The sequence below is a fragment of the Dipodomys spectabilis genome, unplaced genomic scaffold (assembly GCF_019054845.1).
Source record: "Dipodomys spectabilis isolate Male_0828 unplaced genomic scaffold, ASM1905484v1 ptg000297l, whole genome shotgun sequence".
Taxonomy (NCBI): Eukaryota; Metazoa; Chordata; class Mammalia; order Rodentia; family Heteromyidae; genus Dipodomys; species Dipodomys spectabilis.
Genome location: NW_024870974.1, coordinates 21,739,711 through 21,767,298, shown reverse-complemented (window position 1 = coordinate 21,767,298; position 27,588 = coordinate 21,739,711). Strand labels below are relative to the sequence as shown.

Genomic DNA, 27,588 nt, shown 5'->3' with positions numbered 1-27,588 from the left:
AGTGCTGGAGCCTAACGGGTCTTTGGAAGCTGTGATCCTTTTCATTGGTACAACTAGGCTGAGGCTACAGGAACGCACACACAGCTCTTCAGGCTTTCCCTCTGAAGGGAAAGGAATGTTCAGACAAGTGTTCAGAGATGGGAGAAAGCTGTGGGCTGAAGCAGAGAAACACACAGCACCAGACCCCAGTCACACTAGACTCTAACTACTGGGATGGGAATGGAAGGGGAAGAGTTCCAGACAGGAAATTCTGGAAGTTGTTAGTGAAAAACTGCATCTTTCACTGAAGTGTTGTTAAGCCACTGCTTAAAGAATGAATGTTAGTTAATAGGCCTTTCAAAGACTCACCTTCAATACTAGGTCATTTCTAGCCAATGGGTGGTCCAATATAATGAAAAGGAGCGGCCCAAATTATTTGTAAGAAATCATTTCCCTCATGACAGGGAATACTATAAGCCTTTTGGGATTTTTATTACATTCCCTCCTTGCCTTAAAAAAGAAACTGAAACATTTAGTAACTGCCTTTCCCTTTGAGTGTGCACGCACATGTGTGTGTATGCACATAAGAATATATGGCCCTAAGGGAACAGACTTTCCCCAAATGACAAAAGGAACTCAAAAGCTAGCCCACTGTTTTTCAGATTGAGTAGCCAGGTAGACTTCAGAAAATAAAAATAAAATGTGCTCCTCCTCTGAGCTGCTGAATGGAAGCCTACCATCCCTTAAGTATTTACTAAACAGCCTTCAGCTCCATTTCCTAAGAAATTGATCCCACCTTATCACTTTAGTTCTTTAAACTTTCTTAGAGGTAAATAAAATAAATAGAGAAGAATTAACCAGCATGTGGTGGTGTCTGATTTTTGTATTCCCCTCACAACTTGAATAATGGAGTTTTAGAATGTGTGTGTGTCTCTGAGAGAAACATGGCATATTTTAAATAAAAAGTTAATTTAAAACTTAACAGCAGTTACCTGTAAATAAGCTTTTTCAGACACCCATGTCAAATTACTTGGAAACAACAGGAAAGTAAAGCACATTATTTTTTCATGAAATATTATAGGGAAGTCAAGAGCCAAAAGCTAGAAGTAAAGATATCACTGGCCTCGGGGGCTTAGATCTAATGATTGTGGCTGGAAGCCAGCCCAGGTAGAAAGTCTGTGAGACTCTCAATCTTCAACTAACTGCCAAAAAATCTGCAAGTTGAGCCATGGGTCAAATGGTAGAACACCAGCCTTGAGCAGAAAAAAACTAAAAGACAGCGCCCAGGCCCTGATTCAAACCTATTTACTAGAACAACCACAACCACAACAATCACTGGCATCAAAGATTGTGTTGATTTTTTAAAATCCATTATTCTCTTAAAACTAGCTGGAATAATAATGAAAACCTACAAAGAGATACATTGTCAATCTGGAATGAAAGCGCATGAGTTAACATTTCAGTTCTATGAAATGCTATTCAATGGATGAAATGAAGAATTCAGTCTATGCTATATTACTTCTGCTTATACCTTGTAAACAAGGCATAAAGTCAAATCCACACTAAATCCAAAATGGTAACTCATCCAAATGTTTCATTACTTATAAGAGCCAGAAGTACCAAAATTAAATTTCTCTTCTTACGGCATCTTCCCAAGTCTTTGGTAAAGTGCTCCAGATGAGGGAAAAACCAAATACAAGGCAGCAGGAGAGGGGACAAACAAAGGCAGTGCTACATGACCTGAAAACTCAATCATCAGCTTTAGAATCAGAGATTGAAAAATGAAAAGCTATTTGAGAGTATTAAAAGGCAGATATTATTAAAATCTTGAGAGTGAGTTTTAAATATGTTTCTCTTTATAAGAGTTGGATGTCTGATTGATTGATTTCACACTTCCCCATGATGGATAATGTGGAAAAAGAATTTAGCCATTCTTAAACTCATGAGTATAGCTTAGGACTATTAAGGAACCTACATAGAAAATACTTATTTTCACAAATAGAACTCCCTAAGTGGCACTAGATAAAGCAGAAATACGTCACACGTGTCCAAGAATTACTATGTTACATTCAAAGTACTAAACGCATTCCATGGTGTGCCCGTGTGTGTATGTGTGTGTGTGTGTGTGTGTGTGTGTGTGTGTGTGTGTGTGTGTGTGTGTGTGTGATAGAGACAGACGGATGGATGGACAGAGACAGAGAAAGACAGACAGAAAGTCAGAGACAGAGACAAGAAACAGAGAGAGACAAAAACAGATGTCCCATCTTATCCTTTCTTAACCAAATGGAAGACCTTCTCAGAAAACTTTGTTTGAACAGTGACTTACAGAAGCATTTAAAAACTAACTCTATGGAAGTCAATTTTAACATCCAAGATTCTCACTCTTATAAATATATCATTAAATCTCAGACCATGGCTTCTCTCGTATTAGCTGGCAAAATAATCTGAAAAAAGCTTGTAAAGTTTACCCTTACAATTATTTTCAAAAGGATGAAAAGTATCCAATATTCCAGCTACTGAGCATGCAGCTCTCCCAGGGAGGGCACTCAGCTGAAGAGCATTTTATAGAGTAAGATTAATGATTAACTAAGTATAATTCTATTTTCCTGACTAATTATGGGGTGCCGCACACTAAACAAAATGTATCTCAACCAAAGTATCTAACAGAATTACCCGTGTTAGAACTTTAACAAACAGTTCCTGAGATTTAAAAGACCGGCATGGGTAAAGGACACAGAACGGAAGCACACATTTTCACACACTTAAGGCACATTGGAACTGGACTCTGGAAAGCTTTTTAAAAGATGACTGTCTGCCCTAACACCTATGACAACAGAAAAAGTTAACAAAGGAAAGACTTACAGAGGCACTGAACTACCTTTAAGAGGAAAAGAAATGGTAAACCCAATCCATTTTTAAGAACGTTCAATGCTGGGCTAATAGCATTCTCATTTCCTGCATCTATTCTGGGAATGGATGAGAACTCTTTTTTTTTTTCTGGATGGGTGACAGTTGTGTCTGATACTCAGCAATTAATACATGGATTAACATACAAATCCCATGTGATAATGTCTTCAGATAAGGTTCACCCAGATTTATGCCAACTGTAAAATCTACAAATCTAGCACACTCTGGAAGCAAGGACAGGGCTAATGTATAAAATGAAAACTATACTGCTGTGCTTATATTATTATGCTCACACACACACACACACACACACACACACACACACACACACACACACACACACACACCCTTGGGGCTTGAACTCTGGGCCTAGGTATTGTTCTTGAGCTCCTTTTGCTCAGGGCTAGCTCTCTACCATTTGAGCCACAGCACTACTTCCGCTTAATTGGGGAATGAGTCCTGCCCCGGCTGGCCTTAAACTGGGATCCTCAGATCTCAACCTCCTGAGTAGCCAGGCTTACAGGCCGCCACCCATCTTCCTCCTGCTCTTTGAAATACTGAACCTAAATGATTACAAACCCTTGTCAATAACCCATCTTTGGCTTGAAAATGAATTTTCCAATTGAAATTTATCTTAAAACTATAACCAAGATTGCTGTTGAAAGTACAGCAAATGAACATACTTTGTTGCCATAAATAATTTAAACGAGATTCTTGAATGGGTGAAATCAATAGCTCTCATCAAGCCTTTGGGGAGGGAGGACCTTCTGTGTAAGTACAGTGATGGTAGCTGGGGTAGGAGTGAGAGCCAAGACTAGAAAGAGCCTGCCAGCCGTCACCCACACAGCACAGCTTTAGACCCAGCTTCCCCTCCACCTGAAGGCAGAGAATCAACCCAGTCTTGAACAGCCTGGAGACAGGGACCATTTCCCTGTCCCCTCACTCACCGGCTTTGGGTGTTGTAGCTTGTTTTCTGTTCGTTTTCTCATGCCTAGGCTTGCAAATGTGTAAGATAGGAAAACAAATCAAAAAAGGAAAAGCCCTCATTAGATTGCCTTCTTAACCCAAGCCAGGCAGAAAGAGAATTAATCGATATTTAGTACTATGGACCTATTGGCTCTAAGAAGGTAAACAATAGCAATAAAACAGAAGAGAATCCTATATTCACCTTTATTTTTTATCATCACTGTTATTACTGGGCTGTGGCTGATCATCGTTTTTCTTTAGGGCTTTCCAAATAGAGAGCCCAATCTGAGAACTAAATTTAATTGCTCTGTGTCTCAACAGAGCGCACATATAATCCAGCAGTCAATTCAAGAAAATGAAGATCAACATTTTCTTGGTAACCTCGGCCTTTTCAGATTTTTATCTCACACACAGGCTAAGAGAAAAATCCTCTCTCACTGCAGAGCCCAATGTGAGTTTTTAAACTAATTATTTGGAAGGGAAATGGAACTTGGGCGGACGGTGTTCATTTTTCTTCCTTTTAGCACCAGGAATTTACCCACAACTCTGTTCAGATTTAATGTCATTTCTTTTCATTACGTCCACCTACTTCGCACTGCTGCCCATGAGCAGTGCTCAGGTTAACCACCACGGAATCTAGAATATCCTATTCTGGATGTGGCCTTGGTGTTCATCCAATGGGCTACATTACTGTCACAAAAAGAAAGAAGAAAGAGGAGGAAGAGTGTATTTTCAGGCTGTGGCTTCTGGAGTCTCTCTCGTGTTAACTTGCTAAACTAGGATTCACTGCAAATGTTCTGGCAGTCTCCCTGCCTGCAAATCCGCACTACCTTGTCATTCCCAAACCTCAGCTCCTGGCCTCTTCCAGGTACCACCAGAAAGCCAGCCTTTCCACCTGGGGGGGGGGGGGGTTGTTCGCAGCCCCAGGGGAGCACCAGCGCCCCCACACACACCGCCCTCCCCGGCCAGGGGACCCCAAGACCCAAGCTTCCCGGTCCCCAACTCTGCTCTCCCCTCGGAGTGCAAGCGTGGGAACCGCACGGGCTTTTGTTGCGGGCGCCCCGGTGGCCAGGTCCCCCTAAGCTCTGAGGCTCCTCGGTGGAACCGGAATGGGGGGGCGGGGGGCGCCAGGGAGAAGGTGCATCCCCGTGAAGGGGTGAGAGGGTCCTAAAATGTCTACTCGGGCCTCGGGTTCTCCAGCCGGGGCCTGGGTGCCCGCGGGCCGGGAGGCGGCGCCGGCGAGGGGGAGGCGGGCACCCCGGCCGGTCCGCGCGGGGGGCTCCCGGAGGAAGCGCCCCGCGCCGGGCAGCCCCAGCCCAAGCCCCGGCGCCCGCCGCCCGGGGCGCGGAGCCGCAGGGCCCGGGGCGCAGCGTCCCGCTGCCAGCTCTGGGTCGGCCGGGCGGACAAAGCGCCTCCCGCTCCGTCCCTCCTTCCCCAACGGCCGCTCCTGGAGGGAGGGGAGCGAGGCACCGGAGGGGCGGGCCCGGGCGGCCGGGGGAGGGCTGGGGGAGGGGCTGGGAGGAGGGCAGGGTTCTCCAGCCCAAGATAAACAAATTGTTCCTCTTCACGTGCGGGGCGGGGGAAGTGAGGAGCGGGGCCCGCGCCCCCCTCCCCCCAGCCGGCTCTTTGTCACCGACCGCCAGGCAAACGCCCGCGGGGGCACCGACACCACCCCGGGCGGGAGCGCCGAGGACTCGGGCCGGGGACGTGCGCGGTGGCGACGCCGCACCCCGCCCAGGCCACCCGCGCCGGGCCCGGCGCGCTCACCCCGCCGTCCGGCCGCCCGGCCAGCACTCGGCGGCCGCGAGCGGGGTGGCACCGGGAGGGGGGAGGGAGAGGGAGGGCAGACACCTCTCCCGGGCTTCCGCCCCCGGGGCTCGGAGAGGAGGGGAGGGGAGATCGGAGAAAGGCTCGCACCCCGAGCTGCGGGGCGGGGACGGCTACTTCTTCCCGGGGCCGGGGGCGGCTCCGCCTCCGCCTCCGCGCGCCCACTCTCCCGGTCTCCCAGCCGCGGCGCCTCCGGTTCCCCTCCGCCCCTCCCGACTCGTAAAGTTAGCGGGGCGGGGGGCGAGGCGGGGGTGGTGGGGAGTCCCCAGCCGAGCTGCACAGCCCGGACCCGGCGCCAGCCCTGGGCGTAGCTCCGGGCTCCCGACCCTCCGGACGGCTCCACCTGCCGGGCAACCCGGGGTCTCGGGCGGGAGCGCCGCGCAGCCGCGCGCCCCGCAGCCGCGCGCACTCCCGCGCCGCGCGCGTCGCCACCCCGGCTCATTTCTCACCCACTTCAAAGTTCATTCACAAAACTCCCGACTTTCCCGGAGACGCTCCGTGCCCCCCCTTCCTCCTTCCCTCCCCGCCCTGGGTGTGGGGCGGTGGGAGGGGGTACGAGGGGGGGTCCGCCCGATTCCTCGCGGAGGTACCGAGCCACCGGGGTGGGCGATCGGGACCCCGGGCCCGGGCGGGCGGCGCGGGGTGCGGCGGGGCGCGGGGAGGAGGGGTTCGCTCTGGCTTTTCGATCTGCCTCTAAGTAAAGGGAGGGGGAAACTTTTGCGGCTCCCCGCTCGGCGCTCCCCCCGCCCCTGGCGGTCGTGACTGGCTTCTCCCGCCCTCGCCCCCTCCTCCCCACATCTGACGAGCCTGACACACGAACAGGTAGCGACCGCGACGGCTGCTTTTATTTATTATTTTTTTCCCTCCTCCCGGGGAAAAGTTGACGTTTAACCCTTGCAGCTCCGTCCCCCGCCGCCACCCGCACCCCCGGCGCGTGCCACGGAGTCCCCGGCCCCCCCGCCCCTCGCGCGCCGCTCCACGCCCCCCCACGCGCGCCCCAGCCCCGCGGCCAGCGCGTCCTCACCATGATCAGAGTGTGGTTCCTCTGCTCCGCCGAGGCAGCCTCCGCATCTTGCTGGGGTTTGTTGGGGTGCTGCTGCTTGCCGGCGCCGGCGCCCGATTTCTTGGCCCTCTGCTCCAGGGTCCGCTGGTAGAGGCTGACGGTGTCCCGGCGCTCCAGCTCCAGCTGCTCCACCTGAGCCTGCTGGTACCTGTTCTCGCAGTGGACGTGGTGCCGCCGGCAGCCCTCGATGCGCTGGCGGAGCCGCTCGACCACCGTGCTGTGCTTGGGGACGCCCCCCGCCGAGCCGCCGCCGCCGCCGCCGCTCGGGGCGCCGCCGGGAGTCCCCGCGCCGACCCCGGCCCCGCCGATCGCGGCCCCGCCGAGGCCGCCCAGGCTGCTGTTCAGGCAGATACTACTGCCATTCGCGGCGGCGGCGGCGGGGGCCGCGAAATCCCCCATCCTGCTCCCCGGGCACACTATTTTGGAAGAACTTTTTTTATCCGCACAACCCCACCCTCCCCCCCTTCCCCTATCAGCCGCCTCCCCGGGTCCAAGGATTAAAATAGTTTAAGTGGAACGCGGGGGAGATGCAGGCACATGGATGGAAACAGCGATCCTGACGGGGCGGAAAAAAAAGAGAGGGGGGAGAGATTTGGGGGTGGTTTTTTTTTTTGGTTGTTTCCTTTTATAAACTGTAAAGCTCGAGGGAAAAAAAGGGGGGAGAGAGAGAGGTTGTTCTCGAAAATACCATCAGACACCTATCCACAAAAAGAATCGCCACCAACGGAGCCGGCAGCACCTCGGGTGGCGACCGAAGGGGAGATCCGCTCCGCGCCCGCCGGCGCCGCGCCATCCATTATTTCCTAATACATTCCGAGAGGTTTCCGGCGGTTGGCAAGCGTGTGCGTGTGCGTGTGTGTGTGTGTGTGTGTTTTCCTCCCCGCGTCCCGAAGAGCGCACCCCGTGTGCGCACACACGCGCGCGCGCACACACACACCAGCGTGGGCTCCGACGCGGGCGCGCGGCGCGCACTCACTCCGCGCCGCAGCGGCCGACTCCGGGCTCGCTCATCGCGTTTTCCGTCCACAAAAAAGTTTTGGTGTTTATGCCGCCCCGTGTTCTCAGAGTACTTGGGCTGCCCGGCCGCATGTCACGGGAGCCTAGGAACCGAGTCCCCGGGCCGGGGGAAGTCAGCACCGGGGCAGTCCGAGGAGGAGGAGAGGAAGGAGGAGGCGGCTGCCAAAGTAGATCGCCGAAGTCCTCTGCCAAAGGCCGCCGCGCGCAGAGCCGCCGCCGCCGCCGCCGCCGCTCCTGCACCATCACAATGATCCGCCGCTCGCCGCCGCCGCCGCCGCCTCCCCGCGCCCCGCCGCCTCCTCCTCGCGCTCCTCCGCGGCCTCCTCCTCCTCCATGCCAGCGGAGTGATACCAGGACGCGCGAGCTCAGTAAACACGGCAGCCGCGGCTGGAGCCCGGAGCCGAAGCCGGGGACCGGGCGCAAAACCCGGCCCGGACTCACGCCCGGCAGGAGCGGGCGCGGCGCGCGCAGCGCCCGGAGCGGCGGGCACCGCGCTCCCCGCCTCCCCGCCTCCCCGCCGGGGTGGGGGAGTGGAGCGGGGCGGAGAGGGGGGCCGGACCGCCTCGCCCTCCCCGCACCTCCACGCCCCCAACCTAGCGACGACCGGGGGCGGGGGCTGGGGGGGGGGGGCTTGGCAAACCCTAGCGGCCAGAAACCCGGGAGAGAAAGACTGGGAGCGCGGGGAGGGGGCAGAGGAGGCGGGATCGCAAGAATGAATCAACTTTTCGCTCGCGTGTGCGCGCGGGGGGGGGGGGGGGTGGAATGTGCACGAGTGCGCGCGGGTGCTTGTGCGAGCCGGCCGCGGGGACGCGCCTGTCTGGGTTTCCTTATTCCAAGCCTGCTCATCGGGGAGCCCAAGTTGTTGTGATACGGGTAAGCATTGTGCCTGACCAGGCAGGAACACCCCAGCAGTCACTGGCGGCCCTCCGTGGGACGGGAGAGGCCGAGAGAGGCTTGTTCTCAAAGGCCAGGCGGTGGCCACCACTTGCTCAAACTCTAGGACAGGCTTCACACAAAAAGCTGATTCTTCATAAATAGAAGTAAGCAGTAAAAATGATTTTTAACAAAAAAAGCCTTGGAGTACTAGAATGTTATTTAATCCACTGTACGTAATGACTGTTGTTATTAAGGCAATTATTGTTTTACCCTCGGAAACAATGAAAATAAAGCTAGCAGGGACTCGGAGGTGAGGCTAACAGTGCATTTTAACAGACTGTTTGGAGCACTAGGTGCTAATGACAGCAGTAATTAAGGGTCCTTCTTAAATCAAGTGGAAAGATTGTAGATTTCATGGGCTAACACTATAGGAAAAACACAGCATTTCACAGTTTGTCATGACCAAAACAAAAACAAGCAAAAATAACTGGCTGACTTTATTGCAGAATATAATTCTATTTCAGTGAATTCACAGTAAGTGTAATTAAAACGGAACAGCAATTCCGATGTAAGCTTTTCCTTGTATTTTGGCAAATGGTCTCTCCAGTCATGGTATAAAAACAATGAAGATCAAATATTCTGGCCTCTGGACAAGAATGTTTGTTTGTTTGGTGCTAGTTCTAAGCCTTGAACTCAGGGCCTGGGCTCTCTCCTTAGCTTTTTTGCTCAAGGGTAATGCCATCTGAGCCTCTCCTCCACTTGCAGCATTTTGATAGAGATAAGAACCTTACAGACTTCCTTACCAAACTAGCTTCTAGTCAGGATCCTCAGATCTCAGCCTCCTGAGTAGCCAGGATTACAGGTATGAGCCACCAGTGCCTGCTTGACTCTGACTTGAAACCGTTGCATATAGACAAATGGGAAAGAAAAAAAAACTGAAATGGAGAAATTGCTAGCATTATCAATAGGCCACAGATTTTGATTGTGAGATGTTAATTATAATGCATTTTTATATTATCTCAATAAATCATAGGGAATTAGTGTTTAGGGTAAAAATACACCCTAGTTTTCTAAAATAGTCAGAAATAAAAGAACTTTGGAACTTATGCATTAGGCATGAGATCTGATTTATACCATCTCCATTTCTTGGCATTGCAGATTAGCGTAGGATGCTATTTCTAACCTCATAAAGCCAGCCATCAGATGCTATATTTTTCTTCCATTAATCAGGTCTATATGGTGAACTATATCTTGAATGTATGCTGGATTGCATGGTGAAATGGACAAAATACTATTTGCCATGAAGTGAGTCTACTTCTAAGTGGCAAAAGCCACCATGAGCACTATCTCTTGTCCAGGATACTCCCCCCATCTCCCCCCCCCCCCCCGCCCCCTGCAAGGGCTATTTATTTAGTTCATGAGCTGCCTCTTGAGCTCAGTCAGAAATTTAAACTGAAATAGTTCTTTAGAAAATAAATGCATTCACTCTCTAAAAACATGTAGAGAAATGATATACAGTTATAATAACGGGGAACCCAAGTAGCCTTTATCTTTCTCACATTTCCAAGAGGCAGTCTCTCTACCGGCTGGGGGGGCGCGTGGCTCCCCACGGAGGGGAAGAGCTGCCTCTGCACTCTGCTCTCTTCACAAATATAATTCTTTTCCTCCTCCCCCACTTGCCTGCCCACGGCACGAGACTGTAACAGAAGAGGTTCTAGAACACTGGATCTTCAGTCATGAGACGTGAGTCTCTTGTGACTCAGAATTTAATTTTTCCTTGATGCTTTCTCAATCTAGGAGGGAAAAATTACAGTAGCAAAGCATGGTTTCTGATCAGCTTCCTTATGTTGCCTGTCAAGGGGAAGAAGAACACACGAATTTGTATCCTTCGCTTTGAAGGACCAGCAAGTGGAAAAACACACCTGTGGCTGGAGGTCCCCAACGAGAACTAGAGTTAGCTGTGCGTGCACAACCACAACATTCTTTACTTGCTGGTTTTAGCGTGTGAGTGGGCTGTAACCAAAAGCAAAATTGAAAGTGAGACGTGTATACACACACACAAACACACGAGCCCCACACCTCTTCAGGCTGATGAGAAAACAGTCACAGGCTCTAAGACCATGATATAGGAGCAGGAGAAAGTGTGACTCTGTGAGGGTGAGAAGAAACAAATCTTTGGGATAGGCAGTCTGCGAAATGCTCCACTGCACATGCTCGAGTCCAAAGACCCATCCTAGCTGTGTGTGCACGAAGCCGGGAATGCACAGGACCCATCCTAGCTGTGTGTGCACGAAGCCAGGAATGCACAGGACCCATCCGAGTCTTGAGCACCATGGACCTGTCACTCTGATTCCCAGATCACCAGCGATCTAAGAAACATAGGTCTTCGTGCTAGCCATTTCTGGCTATTCAACACATACACCTGCAAGGCTGCCATCGTTCTTGGTCTCCATCCTTACTACCTCCCTCACTGCCAAAAAGAAGTCCAAAATCTGAGAAAGAACCTTTAGTCCTTTCCCACCGCCAGTACTGAAACATGCGCAGTGTGTTCTATGTGAGCGTGCTGCAAAGTGAAACTTCGGACACGCCATCCATGCCGGGTGGGGGTGGGGGGGGGGGGAGGGCTCTTCAAAGGAGGAAAGGAAATCTGAGAAGCCTGAACAGGGGTGAGAAAGAAATTGCTGTGACTGACTTCCAGACATTGGTGCCTCTTTGGGCGCCAGGAGAGAAGAGCATGATGACTCTGCCCCCTGCCACAGAAGGTCCTGCACCTTGAGCTTGAAGAGCCACGGTGGACAGTTCTGAGGATTGAAGCAGACTCTTTGCTCTAGCTAATTCTGTCATGCTCCCAGACCCATCCAAATAGAGCCCGGGGTCCCAGTGACAAGAAAGTGATCTTGGGGAGCAAAGTCCATTTCCAGACACTTCTGCTCCTCTAATATTGTAATCAGCACTGGCTTCATCACCGTACCCTAAAAGCATACTTTGGTGACGAAGGCAGAATAAGAACTCTCTGCCACCGAAGTACAGGTAGACAAACCATTATGAATCTTCTCATCAAGTGGAGTCCCCGGCACTCCTGAAGGCCCAAGCACCTGTCCAACAACAGCTATCCCCTCAGTAATTTCACAAATAACACTGAGAGCATTCGGTGCGCCAGGCACAATGGGAGCCACTGGAGAGACAGCCAGAGTACATTGAACACATCCCAGCCCCGAAGGAGCCGAGCAGTGACTGATAGAATGAAGATGGAGACGGTATGGAAGCCAGCGAAAAGACTACACACCTGAGGAGGGAAGGAAAAAAATCAGCCAGCGGTTCCTTCTGGGAGAATTCAGGTAGAAGAGTGCGTGATGAGAGATGAGGTTGGAGCAGGAGCCAGACGTTCAAGGCCACCTAGAAGCTTAGACTGCGTCCTTGGGACGGTGGCTGCCCAGGCCCAAGGTTGAAGGGGATGGATCCTTTCAACCTTGACGCACACCTGCAGCATTAGGACGGTGTGCTTTTTGAAAAGAGTGTTCTGAAACACTAGGTCCCGTTGGATGCTTTCTCAGAAAAGCTCCTGAGTCAAGTTGAAGAGGGCACACCTTGCCTCCCACTGGAGATTCATTCCCCGCCACAGACTCCAAGCAATCTTGCCACAAGTGAGTTGGACTTTGTTTCACCCAGCAGTGCCCCACATCACGCTAGATCCCACAGAACACAGCACACTCCAGAACGTTCTACAGGACAGTGTGAGCATTGAGGGGCAAAGCTAACCCAGTTCCGTAGGCAGCAATGATCTTGGCAGGAAGCAGGAATTGGCGACTACACTCTGCATCAGCTCTAGCAGCAACCCTAGCACCCGGGGTTCAAGCCCTTTAGTAACCCTGGCTGGATGTATTGGATTGTGACCTTTAAGGAGTAAGGGAATAACTACACAAGGCAGAAATCCCAAAGGGAGAATTAGATGTGCCTTTTCCAGCATGAGCCCTCTGAGTATATTATATTAATATCTATCTCTACATAACAAAACCTTCTTATTAGGGGAAAGGTCAGCCTTATTTAACTGAACATCTTAATTACATGGTATCTTTTAAGACGAAGAGTTGTGCTGCTTTTGAAGCCTTCATTTCTCCCTAGCCTAACAAGCATTGGCTGCTGGGAGGTGTGCATTTCAATGCTTTCCATCTCCCAATAAGAGGTTGTAAGGGGCTGACATTCACCACCGGCCAGGGGTCTCTCCATGTGTGTTTCCTTTGTAGTTAAATGTTCCCAATTGGGTCCTTTTGTTAAGAAGGGGTTTCCTGAGCTGTGGGTTTCATGTCATCAATTTTGAGAGGAGTATGAATTAGTGGGTTTATTGTCTTGTTCGTGTGTTGTCAGATGTATATGAGAGGTTTATGATCATTAGGGGAAAGGTTATACCAAGACAATGACGGGGGAAGAAAATCGAAAAGCCTTTCATTCTGCATTCTCTGATACAATTCAATGTCTGACCAGAGCACGGTCTGCCTTTCATATTGGATGCTGAAGACTTCTGAAAAAAATAGGAATTTTTTTATTTACAGGGGGCTTATAATCAGCAAAGCTGTCAATTTTAGCCACCAATTGATAACTAAAAATGTGTCCTGTTCCCAGTCCATCACTAGAGAAGTCACCGAGACACAGAAAGCTTTAGGAACTTCCTTTAACCACACAGTTTCATGTGCTAGAGACCAAAATTTGAACTCAGACCCTATGATTCCAAAACATATCACCCTGGAAGGAAGCGGAAGGAGGTTCCCAAGTTTCCTTCCAAGTGGAAGTGCTCCACAGCGATACTCACTGTGTGAAGTCTGGACAGCAGAGGCTTCCAGCCAAGCCCTCATTTCTGCATAGAGCCGCCTAAAGCTGTGCCTGTCACCTTCTCAGAGTCTAAGAACCTAGGCATTCCTCTCCTGGCATTTCCATGATCCAATTACATTCTATTTACTGTCTATTTCTGACCTGTATTTTATTCTTTGTACCTCATATAGGGCCCGAACCTGACAGAACTCTATAACTGTAGGGCACACAAAAATTCAAGAGTGCACAGAACACATGTTTTGGGGAAGTAGGGGGGCAGAATGTGAGGGTTTGAACTTGGAGCCTTGAGCCTGTGCTCTACCACTTGAGTCACACCTCCGGTCCCTTTTTGCATTGGTTATTTTTGAAGTAGGGTCTCCATGTGTGCCCGGGTGGCCTAGGCTCCAGGATTTCTATGTGTGCTTCCTCTCTTAGCCGGGGATGACAAGTCCTCACCAGTCTCTGATTGAGATGGGGTTCCTTTGTCTGTTCAGGCTGGCCTAGAACCTATATCCTCTGAACTCTTAGCTCCCTCAGGTAGCTAGATTACAGATGTGAGCCATGGCACTCAACCAGACAGAACACAATTTCCCAAAGACCCCAGATCAAAGCAGGAGCAGTGGCCTGGGTGGAGAGTGCTGGGGAGAAGCTGAGCCAGGTGCTGGCTTCCTGTAGAAACAATCTGAACCCAACCTAATGGAATCAGAGGAAGACAGGATCTGCTTCTCCAAATGCTGTTTCTCAGAGGTGTCAGAGATCCTGCCAGTTACCTCAGAAAGGTGCAGAAGATGAGGCAGCGTGGAGCCCGCCCCTAAGAGGTGCCTTCGCTGCACCCCGCTGTCTGGCAGCATTTGTTGTACGCATGGCTATTATCAGTTACAGGGCCAGGCCTTTCCCATATAGGAATGGGCTTGACTGCCCAGCCTGACAAAACATGGCCCCCGTGTGTTGGGCTCATGTCCAGATGAGTTCAGTGGATCCACTCTACCTCATCTGTACTCAAAGGGAATTATAGCAAGCAATGAAGGAATGGATTAAACCAGAGGTGCTACTTCGCTTCTGGGATGATGTAAGGCAAAATGCACCCCTATATGTATATTCTGAAACCTAATCCCCAGTCAAAAGCTGTTGGCTTCCTCTTTTCTCCTTTCCTCTCTTCTCTGCCTCTTCTCTCTTCTCTTCTCATTCCTTCCTCTCCTCTCTTTTGTTTCTTGCCTCTTCTCTCTCTCCTATAATGACACAGAAAGAAGCCTTTTACCTGTCAGTCAGAAAGAAGGCTGTCACTAAGAACTCAGTAAACTGAACCTTCACCTTCACTTGAGACCTCCCAGCCTTCAGAACTGCGAGAAAGAAGTATTTATTGTATCAGCCACCCAGGCCGGGGCATTTTCCTTGTCGCAGTCCAAGCTATGTCAACTATGTCAGAAGGAGTTGTGAGAAAGTTGTGACCACAGGGTTATGGACTTGTGTTTTCCAGATGTGAAGATGCAGCTGCGGGAGCTCACATAGGGACCTGCTGGCCTGCCGTGCCGCGGACCCGCGTCCCTTCTGCTGCAGCACCAAGACAAACTGAAGTTTACAAAACTTGCTTTCAAATCATATTCAAAGCCTCTGCTCAAACACTTCACGCTGCCTGCCTGAATTCTTCTGGGTACTGGTGGTTGGACAAGCTGTGTGGCCATCCTACCTCTGCCCGTGCCATTCACACAGCTAACGCTGTTCTTCTGGTGCCATGGGAGACTGAGCTGAACCACACTCCCAGTCCATTTGTTTGTATTTGGTTTTTGAGATAAGGTCTGGCTCACTTCAACTGCATTGACCTGAAGCTAGTGATCTTCCTACCTCTACCTCCGGAGAACCTGGGATTGCAAAAATGCCACATCACACTCAACTTTAAGAGATGCATACTTGAAAGGAACCGCTTTTCTTCTTGAGGAGGCTTCACAATCTAAGGGTGTGAATGAAATGTAAATAATACACTAGGGAAGAGCGAGAGACGTATAGCCAGCTCTTCCCTGGCCAGGGCCCGCTGAACAAGTAAGCAAAGGTTTGCCACAATTAAAACTAGGAAAATGCTGGCTAAAAGAAATAACCTCAGGTGAGTTAGAATTACATGTGCTGCTAAGGAAAGGTTTAGCTTTCAAAAGGTAGAACAGGAAAAGGAAGAGGAGAGGAAGGAGAAGCCGCAGCAGCAGTAGCAGCTACCGTAGTTTCAGAACAGAACACATGACTCATTGCCTGATGAGCCCTCGCCCAGAGGTATCTGTGTGATGGTTGGATTCTGTGGGCTCCGCACAGAATCAAGCCTCCTCTCCGCATTCTCTTTTGCCACTGGAACAAAGCCTAGGCGCTGTCGGTCTGCCTCTGCATGAGCCGCATTCTTCACGTGGACTCTTCATGGTAGACAGCCGAGGTCAGCAGATTTTAAGCCGTGTTGAGCCCTAAGAATTCCCTGGAAGGGGCACTGGGGGGGGCGGGGGGAATGAGCTGGGTCTGGCTCCTCTTCAGCTCTGCTGCCTTCTTTTTCAAATTAGAATAAGATCGCCTTTGACAAAGAGACTCCATGGCTTACAGAGAGTTTGAAAATAGTTGTGTCCATCATTTGTTTTTGCTGGCAAACTCTCTCTCCAGTCCAGCTTCTGCCATCCATCATACACAGGATCATTGCCATTCTTTTATGACATCAAACCCTGGTTCACGTTGTCTCCCAGTTATTTAGTGTGCACCCCAAAGCTTAATCGTCCATTTGGGTAGAATTGGGTCCTTCAGATTTCTCTTCCTCCTCCTCTGCCCAGGTTTAAAGGAGGGTCCAATGAAGTCAGTAGGAGAGGGAGACTATTTTTACCACTCCAGCAGGGAGTGGAGTTGGAGGGCTGGGCGTGGCCGGCGCATGCTCAGGACGGTCAGGAGGATGCCTAGGCTTGGCTAGTGATGGTGTGGACTTTGCAGTTCTACGAGAACTGATCTGGGTGAAGTCTTGGCTGCTGGGGCATTGGAGGCTCATGAGCTGGGTCTGCACCCCATCCACCAAGGGGTGTTACTGACAGACGTCATCAAAGACAAGTCTCACCTGGAATAGTAGCTACTTACAGGGCTGAGATTGGAGGGATCAGATGATGTGTGCCTGTCTTCCCAGATATGCTATCCAGAACGCGTAATGGGGAGGACCCCCCAGGCCTACCTGCAGGAAAGCATGATACCCTGTTAGGAAAAGAATGAAAGTAAACATTAGGGATGGGGGTGGCTGCCTAGCAAGTACAAGGACCTGAGTTCAAGACTTGGAACCTCCAAAACAAAAAGACAAATCTGGTTAGCAAGGGTTAATAGTGGCCTCCCTCAACGTAGAAATGGTATGGTAAATATTGGTTCCAATGGTTCCAAATACTGGTTTCCAACCACGGACATCTGATAGATATAAACTACACTGTTACTCCTTTTGAAAGATAAATATGTTTATCTGCCTGAAGAACTGTTCCTTTAGGGCTTCCTAATAAGCTGGTAAGGGGACTCCTGCGTGAATCTGTCACCTTCCCCTGAGCCCCCGGCTTGTGAGCAGCTTGGGTGGCTGATCGTTCTGTAACCGGGCAGCACGCAGGCCACCCAGCCAAGATCATCTTGATCACGGTTCTCAGATGAGTGTGGAACTCAGACCGGCCCTGTTGAAGCTTTCCCTAGGAATTTTTCTGAACTACCAGAAAAGGGACATTTCTCCTCAGGGAGTCCTGAGATGGCAGGAGGTTGAAGCATTGGAGGGCCATCTTGATAGGACATGCACAAGGCCTACCTGGAGATCAAGTGAACCTAGAGGAGAATGGAGAGGAACAACGGGTCAGGCTCAGACCAGGCCTGTGCTGGACAGCTGGATGCAGCCGACTAAACATTACTTGTCTTACAAGGTCAATTATGTAAGTCAATAATTCTCCATTTTCTCTTCATTCCTTCCTTTCCTTCTTTCCATTATTTCAAACAAGTCACTGGTGTGTGACCATTGAAATAGCCATTGCTTAGGAGCTAGTTTTTATTATATAAATAATGAAACATTCAATAGGCCTGTGTTGACAAACTTGATTTTGTCACTTCATAATGCATATACATATAGTCAAGCATTAAGTTTTACACCACAAATACATGAAAGGTTTACCAATTTAGAAAGTGTAAAAACTTACTTAAAACAATAAAAAAATCAGTTCATAAAACAAGCCTATTTTATCAAGTTGTATCTTTAAGTATATATGATTTCAGCAAACTTTAGAAACCTAGTTGTGCAATCATTGTAGTGGGCCTTTTGGTATTTTTAGTCCCTTTTTCTTTTCTACATTGCTATAATTATATGTATATATACACAGTTAAAAAAAAAGAAAATGAGGACTTTCTAGAAAGGAATAAAAGCAGACAAAATAAGAAAAGGAATCTAATGAATGGAAGACAGGAAATATCTGTAGGCTGAGCCTGCCTAATGATGGAATTAAGGGCTAGCCAATGGGGAGGAGAGAGACGCCCCTTGTGGGTTTTTGGCAGGTCCTGGGAGGGTGCTGGGGGAAGGGGAGCAGAGAGAAAGAGCACATCCACCAAGAGGAGTAAGGAAGGTTCAGAAGGGTGGGCAACCATGATGCTGACAGTAAGTTGTTCAATACAACTAAGTAAGTGTCCGTGATCAGCAATTTACTCCTAATGACTGAGTCTGAGTCAATTAAAGTCAATGTTGGCACAAGGAACTTCACATCAGGACTGCATGCAGAATGCACAAGGAAAAGAAAAAAAAATACTGTGTCTCTAGGACACAACTGCTGGGCCACATCTCTCCTTTGACACACATCACCAAACTGACATCAGAAGCAAATTTCCTCTTCCAGAAGCCTGACTTCCTCTCAAAATTAGCTCCTCTTCTGTGATGTGCCAATATGACCTGGCCATTTGGTGGAACATTGTTCTGGGTGTTGTTCTGTGCGCGCGCGCGCACGCACGCGTGCATGCGTGTATTTTAATAAGATCAACCTCTGAATTGGTAAACTGAATGAGGCAAGCTGCTCTCCCAGATTCAGATCCCCCTCAGCAAAACCTGAAAAGAACAAAAGGGCAGACCCCTCCCCAAGAAAGACAGATTTCCCCCACACTTCCTTAGTGGTTTGACATTGGCTTTCTCCGGCTCTTTCTGGTACTGGCTCCTTGAACTGAAATACCAGCCCTTCTGGTTTCAAGACCATGAGCCTTCAGGTTGAAACCAAATCATTGGCTTTCTTAGGTGCAAGCTTCCAACTCGCCTTCCAAGATCATTTAGCCTACGTATGTGCCATGCACGCACGTACACGCACGCGCACACACACACACACACACACACACGCACGCACGCACACACACACACTTTTTTTTCCTCTGGAGAGCCCTGAACAATGCATCCTCTTTCTCCAAAAGCAACATTGATCTATCAAGGCCTTAGTACCAGCACCTCGGGATCACTGTTGACTCTTCTCATTCTATGACATGGAAGATCCAACCCAGTTCTGCCTTTAAAATCTACCCAGAACTCAACCACTACTTACCATTTTTCCTACTTGGTGTAGACACACCCTCTCACCACCCCTTACGGTGAAATGGAGCTTCAAGACCATAGTGATTGGGGGCTCACCGATGGTGAGAGCAGCTTGGGTTCAAATCCGTCTCTGACGTCACTGTTACTAGGCTGGGTGATCTCCAGCAAGTTGCTAGTGAAGATTCAAAAATAAACTCTGATGGTGGTTGGGCTAATCAAGTCTTTGTGGTTTTGAATACAGTTTTGTCCATACAATGAAGTTAGACTCTTGTAGCTTGAGCTTCTTTTAAGTGTCAAGAGCTTATTCAAGTTTTAGTGCTTTGAAAGCATGCAAGTTGAGTCAATGTTTTTCCACCAGAATGCGCAGCCTAGTGGTAGCGTCATAGGGCCTCCACTCACAATTAGACATCATAATAGAACTATTATAAGAACTCTGATTCACTAATTCGTTGCCTCTTTTTCCTTGTGGGGCTTGCTGGGAAAGCTGCCCACTTGCTTATAGCTCCTTTGGCTGTCTTCCTGTGCTTTTCAAACTCTCCGACCCAAGTACTTAAGTACCTCATAATGGATCGAGGAGGTTGTTGATTTTCTTTAGAACATGTCAGAAGTAACAATTTCTATATTACTAATAGACTCATTACAAAGTATGGCGTATCTCAGGTGGTTTGTGAACACACCAAATGTTCATATTTATCTATTCATAGGCACTCTGCTTTCATATGCATTAGACCAAGAGTTAGGAGACAAAATTTCCAGTCCTTGGCTCAATGTGTTAACTATTTTACTTTCACTTGCCAGGTGCTTTGTAACCTGCAATGTCTATATTAGAGGGTCAATGTCTCTATCATCTTCCAGCCCCAAATCTGGTTATAAGTAAAGCTAGTCAACAAGAGACGTGGCCCAATAGGCGTGGAACTGAACCAGAGGAGACAGTGAGCTATCAGGGTACAAGTGAGTCCAGAGGCTCTCCAATGCTATGTGGAAAATGGTGTTGCGTGTCCACACTAGAGAGTAAAAGGGTTAAAGTGAGAAGCCACACACTCCATGGAGAATAAAAGCATCATAGCACACAATAGCTGCATGACCCTCTGAGGGATGCTTGAATACTAAGGGTAAACATGACTAGAAAATGCAACCTGGCACCCGGCTCATGCCTGTTATCCTACCTACTTAGGAGGCTAAGATCTAAGGACTGAAGGTCAAAGCTAGCTGGGGTAGAGAAGTCTGTGAGATTTTCAACCCCAGTTAACCAACAAAAAGCCAGAAGTAGCCAGGTGCCGGTGGCTCACACCTATCATCCTAGCTACTCAGGAGGCTGAGTTCTGAGGATTGTGGTTCAAAGCCAGCCCAGGCAGGAAAGTCCATGAGACGCTTATCTCCAATAAACCAACCAGAAAACCAGAAGTGGTGCTGTAGCTCAAGTGGTAGAGTGCTAGTCTTCAGCTGAAGAGCTGAGGGACAGTGCCCAGGCCCAGAGTTCAAGCCCCACAACTGACAAACAAAATAAAACAAAACAAAACAAAACAAAAAAAAAACAAGTAACCATATGGCTTAAGGGGTAGAGTGTCAGCCTTGAGTGAAAAAGTAAGCCGTGCTGCTGGTCCTGAGTTCCACCCCAGTATCAGCAGTAAATAATAAACAAATAAACAATAAATGAAGGAAGGAAGGGGGAGAGAGAGAGAGAGAGAGAGAGAGTGAGAGAGAGAGGGAGGGAGGGAGGGAGGGAGGGAGTTATCACAATATCTAACACTAGTTAGAAAAGGTTGAGGGGCCTTCGGCCTGCTCGTAGCACATTTAGTTAGAATCAATATCAGTCTTGAGATTCCACCCAGACTAGCACTGCAGAGGTGGCCGGTCTTCAGAACGTGTGACACAGACCTTTTGAAGGACTCGGGGACCCTGTATTAAAGGGGAGGCTTGCCTTGAGTCTGAGCTCCTGGTGAAAAATACATCAGTGAAGTGTCTATTTTAAAACCGAATCGCAGAGTCACCTCTGGGAGGTCACAGAGGACAAATGGCAATGTTCTGTAGATTGAAAGAGACCCTTGAGGAAAGACGGCGGGGCTAACAGCCTCTGAAAAGAATCTTCTGGAACGTTCTTTCTGACCCTTAGATGAGTGTATACAGATTTTGAGGTGTGTTTGGAAGGGAAGATGGCACAGTGTCAGTATTGTGGTTAGACCAGTTGTATTCTCCATCCCCAGAGCTCCTGCAGGCTGCATCCTATGAGTCATGCAAATTAACCCACCACCTCCGCCCAGCCAGGGGAGAAACTGGGATACATAATATTAGTTATTGTATTTTTGCGTGCCTGATGACTTTCATCTTGATTTTCCTTAGAATGAGTGTGCCATCAATACGTTTGATGCACAGTTGATTCCCTGAGAATGACAAGAATAGAAAGTTCAAAGAAAGATAAGACCTTTAAGAACCTTTACTATTGCAGAGACATAATTGCTACACAAGACAGGCTTTCAGTTGATGAATATCCTAAGTAAAATAAAGTGAGTTTAAAGTATTACTCTCTTGAAAGCTTAGTCAAAGTCTTGAATTTTCCACCTCAGTATGTGAGTGTGGTATTTACACAACTGAGTAGATTATTTATAGAATATAACAAAAAATGAACACATTCTTCAGAAGAAGTTTTAAGAGAACTAAATGGAAACTTTGAAAACAAATTATTTCAAAGAAGGCTGCTAATAGGGTAAACTCTACACTGGAACCAAAGAGAGAATTAAAAAACAGTGGTGAGGAGTATACCACCAAGGTGACACAAGGAGACAAAATCAGAAAAAAGAAGATATAATTCATAAGCAATAGATTAAGAGACTCCAAAGCAAATCTGTAGAAAGTTCCAGAGAAAAACAGTAAAAGTAAAAATGAAAGGGCAACATGTGGAGAGATAAGTGGTGAGAATGTTTGAGGATTTAAGACGTAGATCCTCAAATTAAAAGTTCACAACAAATTCTAAGGGAAAAAAATCCATAGCTGGGTGTCAGTGACTCACGCCTATAATCCCAGCTACTCAGGGGCCGAGATCTGAGGATCACTGTTCAAAGCCAGTCTGGGTAGGAAAGTCCGGGAGACTCTTATCCACAATAAACTATTCAGAAAAAGCTGGAAATGGCACTATGGCTCAAGTGGTAGAGCACTAGCCTTGAGCACAGAGAAGCTCAGGGACAAAGCCAAGGCCCTGAGTTCGAGCTCAGGGTGGGGTGGGGGAATCCATTTTGTAAAGAAATTGTAAAACAAACAAATTAACTAGCATTAAGGAGCAAATAGAATCCCAAAAGCTACAGGGAGAAAAGATAGGTCACGAACAAAGGAATAACAACAATTGGTCTTGCAACAGAGTGATAGATGAAATAATTATTCAACCTGCCAAAGAAGAACAATTTTCAATCTAGCTACATTGTCATGCAGAAATTAAACTCTCACTAAAAAGAGACAAATTAGAGAATTTCACGTGGGAAAGCTACCCTTAGAGACCAACTCAATGATTAAGTTTAATATAAGGGAATGAGTGTGATGCTACTACTTAGTAATAACAAAGGCTAACACAGACACAACACTGTGATGCAGATAAAGTTTTGCATCTCAATTTACAGAAAAAGGCAAGATAAAACTGAGATACAGAAGGTAAAGATCTCAGTGCTAATGAGAACCAGGCTTTCACCAGGAAGGTTAGGAGATGCTGAGTAAATGGTGGTAAGCAAAGATGCAGATCAAATATGCACAGATGCTTTAGTTAACTATTGACTGTAAAAATTAACTTTCTGTACTAAAACAGAGGAAAAACCAAAGCTCAATAATAAAAAGATCAAGATTTGTTCTGTAAGTGGCTAAATCATGCCCAGACCCTCAGTGTATATTAAGAAGATGCTGATAAATATTTTTTTTTTTGTCGATTGTGGGGCTTGAACTCTGGGCCTGTGACCCTCAGCCCTTCAGCTCAAGACTAGCTCTCTACCACTTGAGCTATAGTGCTACTTCCGGTTTTCTCATGGTTTATTGGAGATAAGAGTCTCAAGGACTTTTCCTGCCCAGGCCGGCTTTGAACCACAATCCTCAGATCTCAGCCTCCTAATTAGCTAGGATTACAGGCATGAGCCACCAGCGCCCAGCAGAATAATATTTTTTAAATAAAAATTTATACCCAGGTGTGGTAGCACATACCTGTAATCTCAGCATTTGAGAAGCTGAGGTAGCAAGATTGAGAGTTTAAGGTCAGCTGGCCTGAGCTACGTAGTAAGATCCTGCCAAAAAGACAGAGAGAGACAGAGAGAGAGAGAGAGCGAGAGAGAGAGAGAGAAAGAGAAAGAAGGAAGAAAAAGCTATATATGTATTAAATATAAATGTAAAAACAATAATAGACATGTAATTTATAGTTTACAAAGCACAGAGGAAATTAAAAATGGAATAAAAATATTCATCAAGTCAGCAGAAAGCTAGAAAAGAAAAAGGGAAATTACAGGAAGAAAAAGGATGGTTAAAAGAGAGCAAATAAAGACAGTAGAAATATATATGTCAAGAATAAGTCACTGGTTAGAATAAAGAATTATAAAATAAAACCTACTTATTAAAGAAAAATACTAATCGAGGGTATTTTTTGAAGTAGCTAAGAAATTTTGTTGTCCAAGGTTTATATTTGCCTCCTACAGACTAAGATTATTTTAATTGATGATACACAGAACACATCCAAGAGTCGTATTTTGCATTTGTGATTTTAAATGATCTATATTATATACATAAATTAAGACTTCTGTTTATATAGCTGGGATGATTAAGTCAAAATTCAAATGAATATAACAACTGGTTGTTTTTCATGCCATTATCAAGGCTTAAACTCAAGATCTTGAATTCTCAGCTTGCTAACAGCCTACACGCTGCCACTCAAACCTCATCTCCAGTCAAGCTTTTGGCTGGTTAATTAGATATGGAGTCTCATAGGATTGTCTGACTGGGCAGACTTCAAATGATAATCCTCTAGATCTCAATAGCTAGCATTACACATGGGAGCCACTGATCCCCAATCCTCCTGCCTCCCTTAGGAGTTTCTAGGTATACAATCACGTCACATAAAAATAATGAGTTTTATCACGTAAAAATAATGGGTCTTATTTTTTCCATTCTGTGTGTGTGTGTGTGTGTGTGTGTGTGTGTGTATGTGTGTGTGTATGCGTGTGTGATTATGTGTGTATGTGAGTATGTGTGTGTGTTTGTTGGTCTTGGGGCTTGAATTTAGGGCCTGGGCACTGTCCCTGAACTTTTTCATTCAAGGCTGGTGCTCAACCACAACTCTACTTCTGGTTTTTGTAGTGTTTAATTGGAGATACAGAATCTCATAGGCTTTCCTGTCTAGGCTAGCTTCAAACCACGATCCTCAGATCTCAGCCTCCTGAGTAGCTAGGATTACAGGTATGAGCCACTGCTACCTGGCCAAGCTGGGGCCTCTGGAATGCAGCGTACATGCTTCACCATGTAACTACATCCTAAGCCTCCAATGCATTTCTTCAAAATCCAGGCCTATGTTTCTTTCAAGATATATAGCTACCCTAAAAACATTCTAAAATATAAAGACAAGGAAGGAGTAAGATGGTTAAATACACACAGAAAAAGCTAGTAGAGACATTAGGAAAGATAGAATATATGCACTGATCAAAATAAAATATGATACTAAATAATACAACTACCAATCTACCAAGAAATATGAAAATGGACTTTTATACAACTAACAACATAGTCTTCATATAGAAAAAAGGAAGAAAAATTGGCAGGCGTGGAGTGACACTTTAACACACCCATACTGAAAAATAAGCCAATCAATAAACTAGTCAATTCCAAAGTAAGTGTGCTGTGTAAGCTACAATGTTTTGTCATGGTAAATTTAAATTAGAAACTAACAGTAAAGATCAGCTATAGTTGAAAAATTAAAGATAAAATTAAATAATCAGTGATTAAGTAGAATGTGACAGTGTAGATAATAAAATACTTTAAAATAAACATGAAATTAGTCCTTTCAAAAACTGCTATGTGGCTCACATGGTATTTCAAGATAAAGTGTAGCCTTAAACTTACTGTTTTAAAGGATGAAAAAACTGAAACAAATGAGCTAGAAGAATAGTTATATTAGACATGGTGATGGAAATCAAAATAGCGAAAGCTAATTTGATAAAGCAAAAATCGAAGCACTAAGACAAAGCAGGCAAATACAAATCTATTCTCTTAAATTATTTTCAATTGAAGTGTTTGAATAAATGAAACATTCAAATGGTTCAAAAGGCAAACTATGATTTGATATATGAAATTAAAATCATTCTCTCCACTTTATTTGCCTGTGTCTGCAACTTTCCTCTCATAGGCAACCAATAATTGTTCATCACCTGTCCAGACAAAACTTTGTATATGAAAGGAATATACATGTCCTTTCCTCCATTTTTAGCTTAAATGTTAAAGTTGGACACATTTTCAGAAAAAGAGGATAGAGAGAGACAGGCAGATATACACATACACTCACAAGGAGACAGAGATACAGAGATAAGGGACCGAGCTGAAAGAGAAAAGTACACAATGTTGAAGTGCAAAAGGAACAAAAGGATGGATGTAGTACAGATTCTAAACCTCCTCATTGAATATTATACCAGCATGTTTCTTCCGTGTGCAATGAACAAGGAAAGCCAAAGGAAGTCACTAACTTTCTAGAATATGGACGATCAAGATGAGCCAGGTCCAGTCAGGAAAACAAAGCGTCTCCAAGGAATTCGGTGAAAAGAATCTAATACAAGAGTCATTGCAAAAGGAGAAGTTCAAAGTGAACCAGGAGAGGTGGTAAAGCAATCCTCAGGTTAGTCACGTCGGGAGAGCGGCGCTGCCCCTCGGGCTGGATACACAAAGGAGACAGTATGGCTGGAGTCTAAGTTCCATGCTTCCCCTAATGGCTGGGCTTGTGGCAGAGGTGCGGGGTTCTGGGGACCCTGAGAAGAAGCTGTGTAGTGACAGTGGGCGCCCCCAGAAGAGACAGCCACTGCCTGAGTCAGGGGACAGGAGAAATGGCTCCACTCCCCTCCTCCTCCCCTGATCTCCTAGTAGGGCTGACTAGGCCAAGCTGTCTGATTGGACCGGGACCCTCGGAAATCTAGTTTGCAGCAAGAAGATGGAGAAAAATAGGAAAGAAGTGACACCAAGTGACAGCCTCAAAATTGGCTCAAGAAGAAAAACCAACAGTAATAAACCTGCAACCTGCAAACAGTGGAATCTGTTGGGAAATAGCACTGTAAGCTCCCTAGCAACCTGTTCCAAAGACAGTTTTATAGAAGTATGTGTGTGTGTGTGTGTGTGTGTGTCCAAGCTAGCATGTGTGTGCGTGCGTATGCATAGATGTGTGTGCATACATGTGTGCATGTGTGTGTGCTGGTCCTGGGGCTTGAACTCAGCTCCTGAGTGTTGTCTTAGCTTTTTCACTCAAGGCTGGCTAGGTACCACTTGAGCCACAGCTCCACTTTAGCTCTTTGCTGGTTGATGGAAGGTAAGCGTTTCCTGGATTTGTCTCCTGGAGCCAGCTCTGAACCTCGATCCTCAGATCTCAGCCTCCCAAGCAGCTAGGATTACAGGCAGGAGCCACCTCTGGTATCTGGCCAGGGTAGTTTTTATTTTTTCTTTTTTAAATAAAGAAAATCTCCTTCCCTTCCTCTTTCCAGTCCTTCAGTTGGGCTGAACAAGGCCTCACAGCACAGAGATGCGGGATTGTCATCCACGGCAGGTTCACTACAAACCGCCACCACACATTGCCTGCTCCTTCCAACCCTTCAAAACCAGAAGCAGGGTTAGATGGCACTCTGGTGAGGGATGGCAAGCCTTCTTCCCTGCTCTTGCTCAAGTCTATAAATATTCCTGCTGTCCATTAGTCTGATTCGCTGGCTATGGCATTCCTTCAGAACTGGTTTGTGTCATGAGCTGGTAGCTCCTCTAGCCTAGGAACCATTCACCTCTGCGAGAAGAGGGGCGGATTCAACTAGAAAAACTATCACTATATCAAAAACGCTACATGCTATTTGTAATTTATTCCTGCCCATCTGAGGCATCAAAGCCAGCGGAAGTGTTACAAATACTTCCACTAACACGGCATCCTTGTTCTCTTTAATAATGTGCTAGGGTCTGTAACTCTGCATTACACTTGCTGAATTGCTGTCTTATTTAATGAGAGAAAAAGATAAAGTGTGCTTGATTTGTATTTATTAATTTCTAGGAATTTAGAGTATGACAGTTATGAAAGCTAGGGCACATAATTACTCCATTCTTTAATTTATAGCCAGATAACTATTTAAATGTAATTCTAAATGGTGCAGAAAATGCTTCCTGCCATATTTGTTTTCTAAATATCCAGCATGTGTAGTTCCTATTTCCTTTCTTCCTTCCTTCCTTCCTTTCTTCCTTTCTTTCTTTCTTTCTTTCTTGTGTCAGTCATGGGACCTGAACTCTGGGCCTGGGCACTGTCCCTCAGCTCTTCAGCTCAAGGCTAGCGCTCTACCACTTAAGCCACAGCGCCACTTCTAGCTTTTTTCTGCTTATGTGGTGCTGAGGAATCGAACCCAGGGCCTCATGCATGCGAGGCAAGCAC

The 27,588-nt window shown here is 47.1% G+C and overlaps 1 protein-coding gene across 1 annotated transcript in view; it reads right to left on the bottom strand.

Moving 5' to 3' along the window:
• Positions 1-7,991, bottom strand: part of Maml3 (mastermind like transcriptional coactivator 3) — a 343,837-nt gene extending 335,846 nt beyond the window's left edge. The window contains exon 1 of the mRNA XM_042701891.1: positions 6,704-7,991. Coding sequence (XP_042557825.1) covers positions 6,704-7,141 — 438 coding nt within the window. The 5' untranslated portion in view covers positions 7,142-7,991. The remainder of the gene's footprint in view (positions 1-6,703) is intronic.
• Between the last annotated feature and the right edge of the window lie 19,597 nt (positions 7,992-27,588).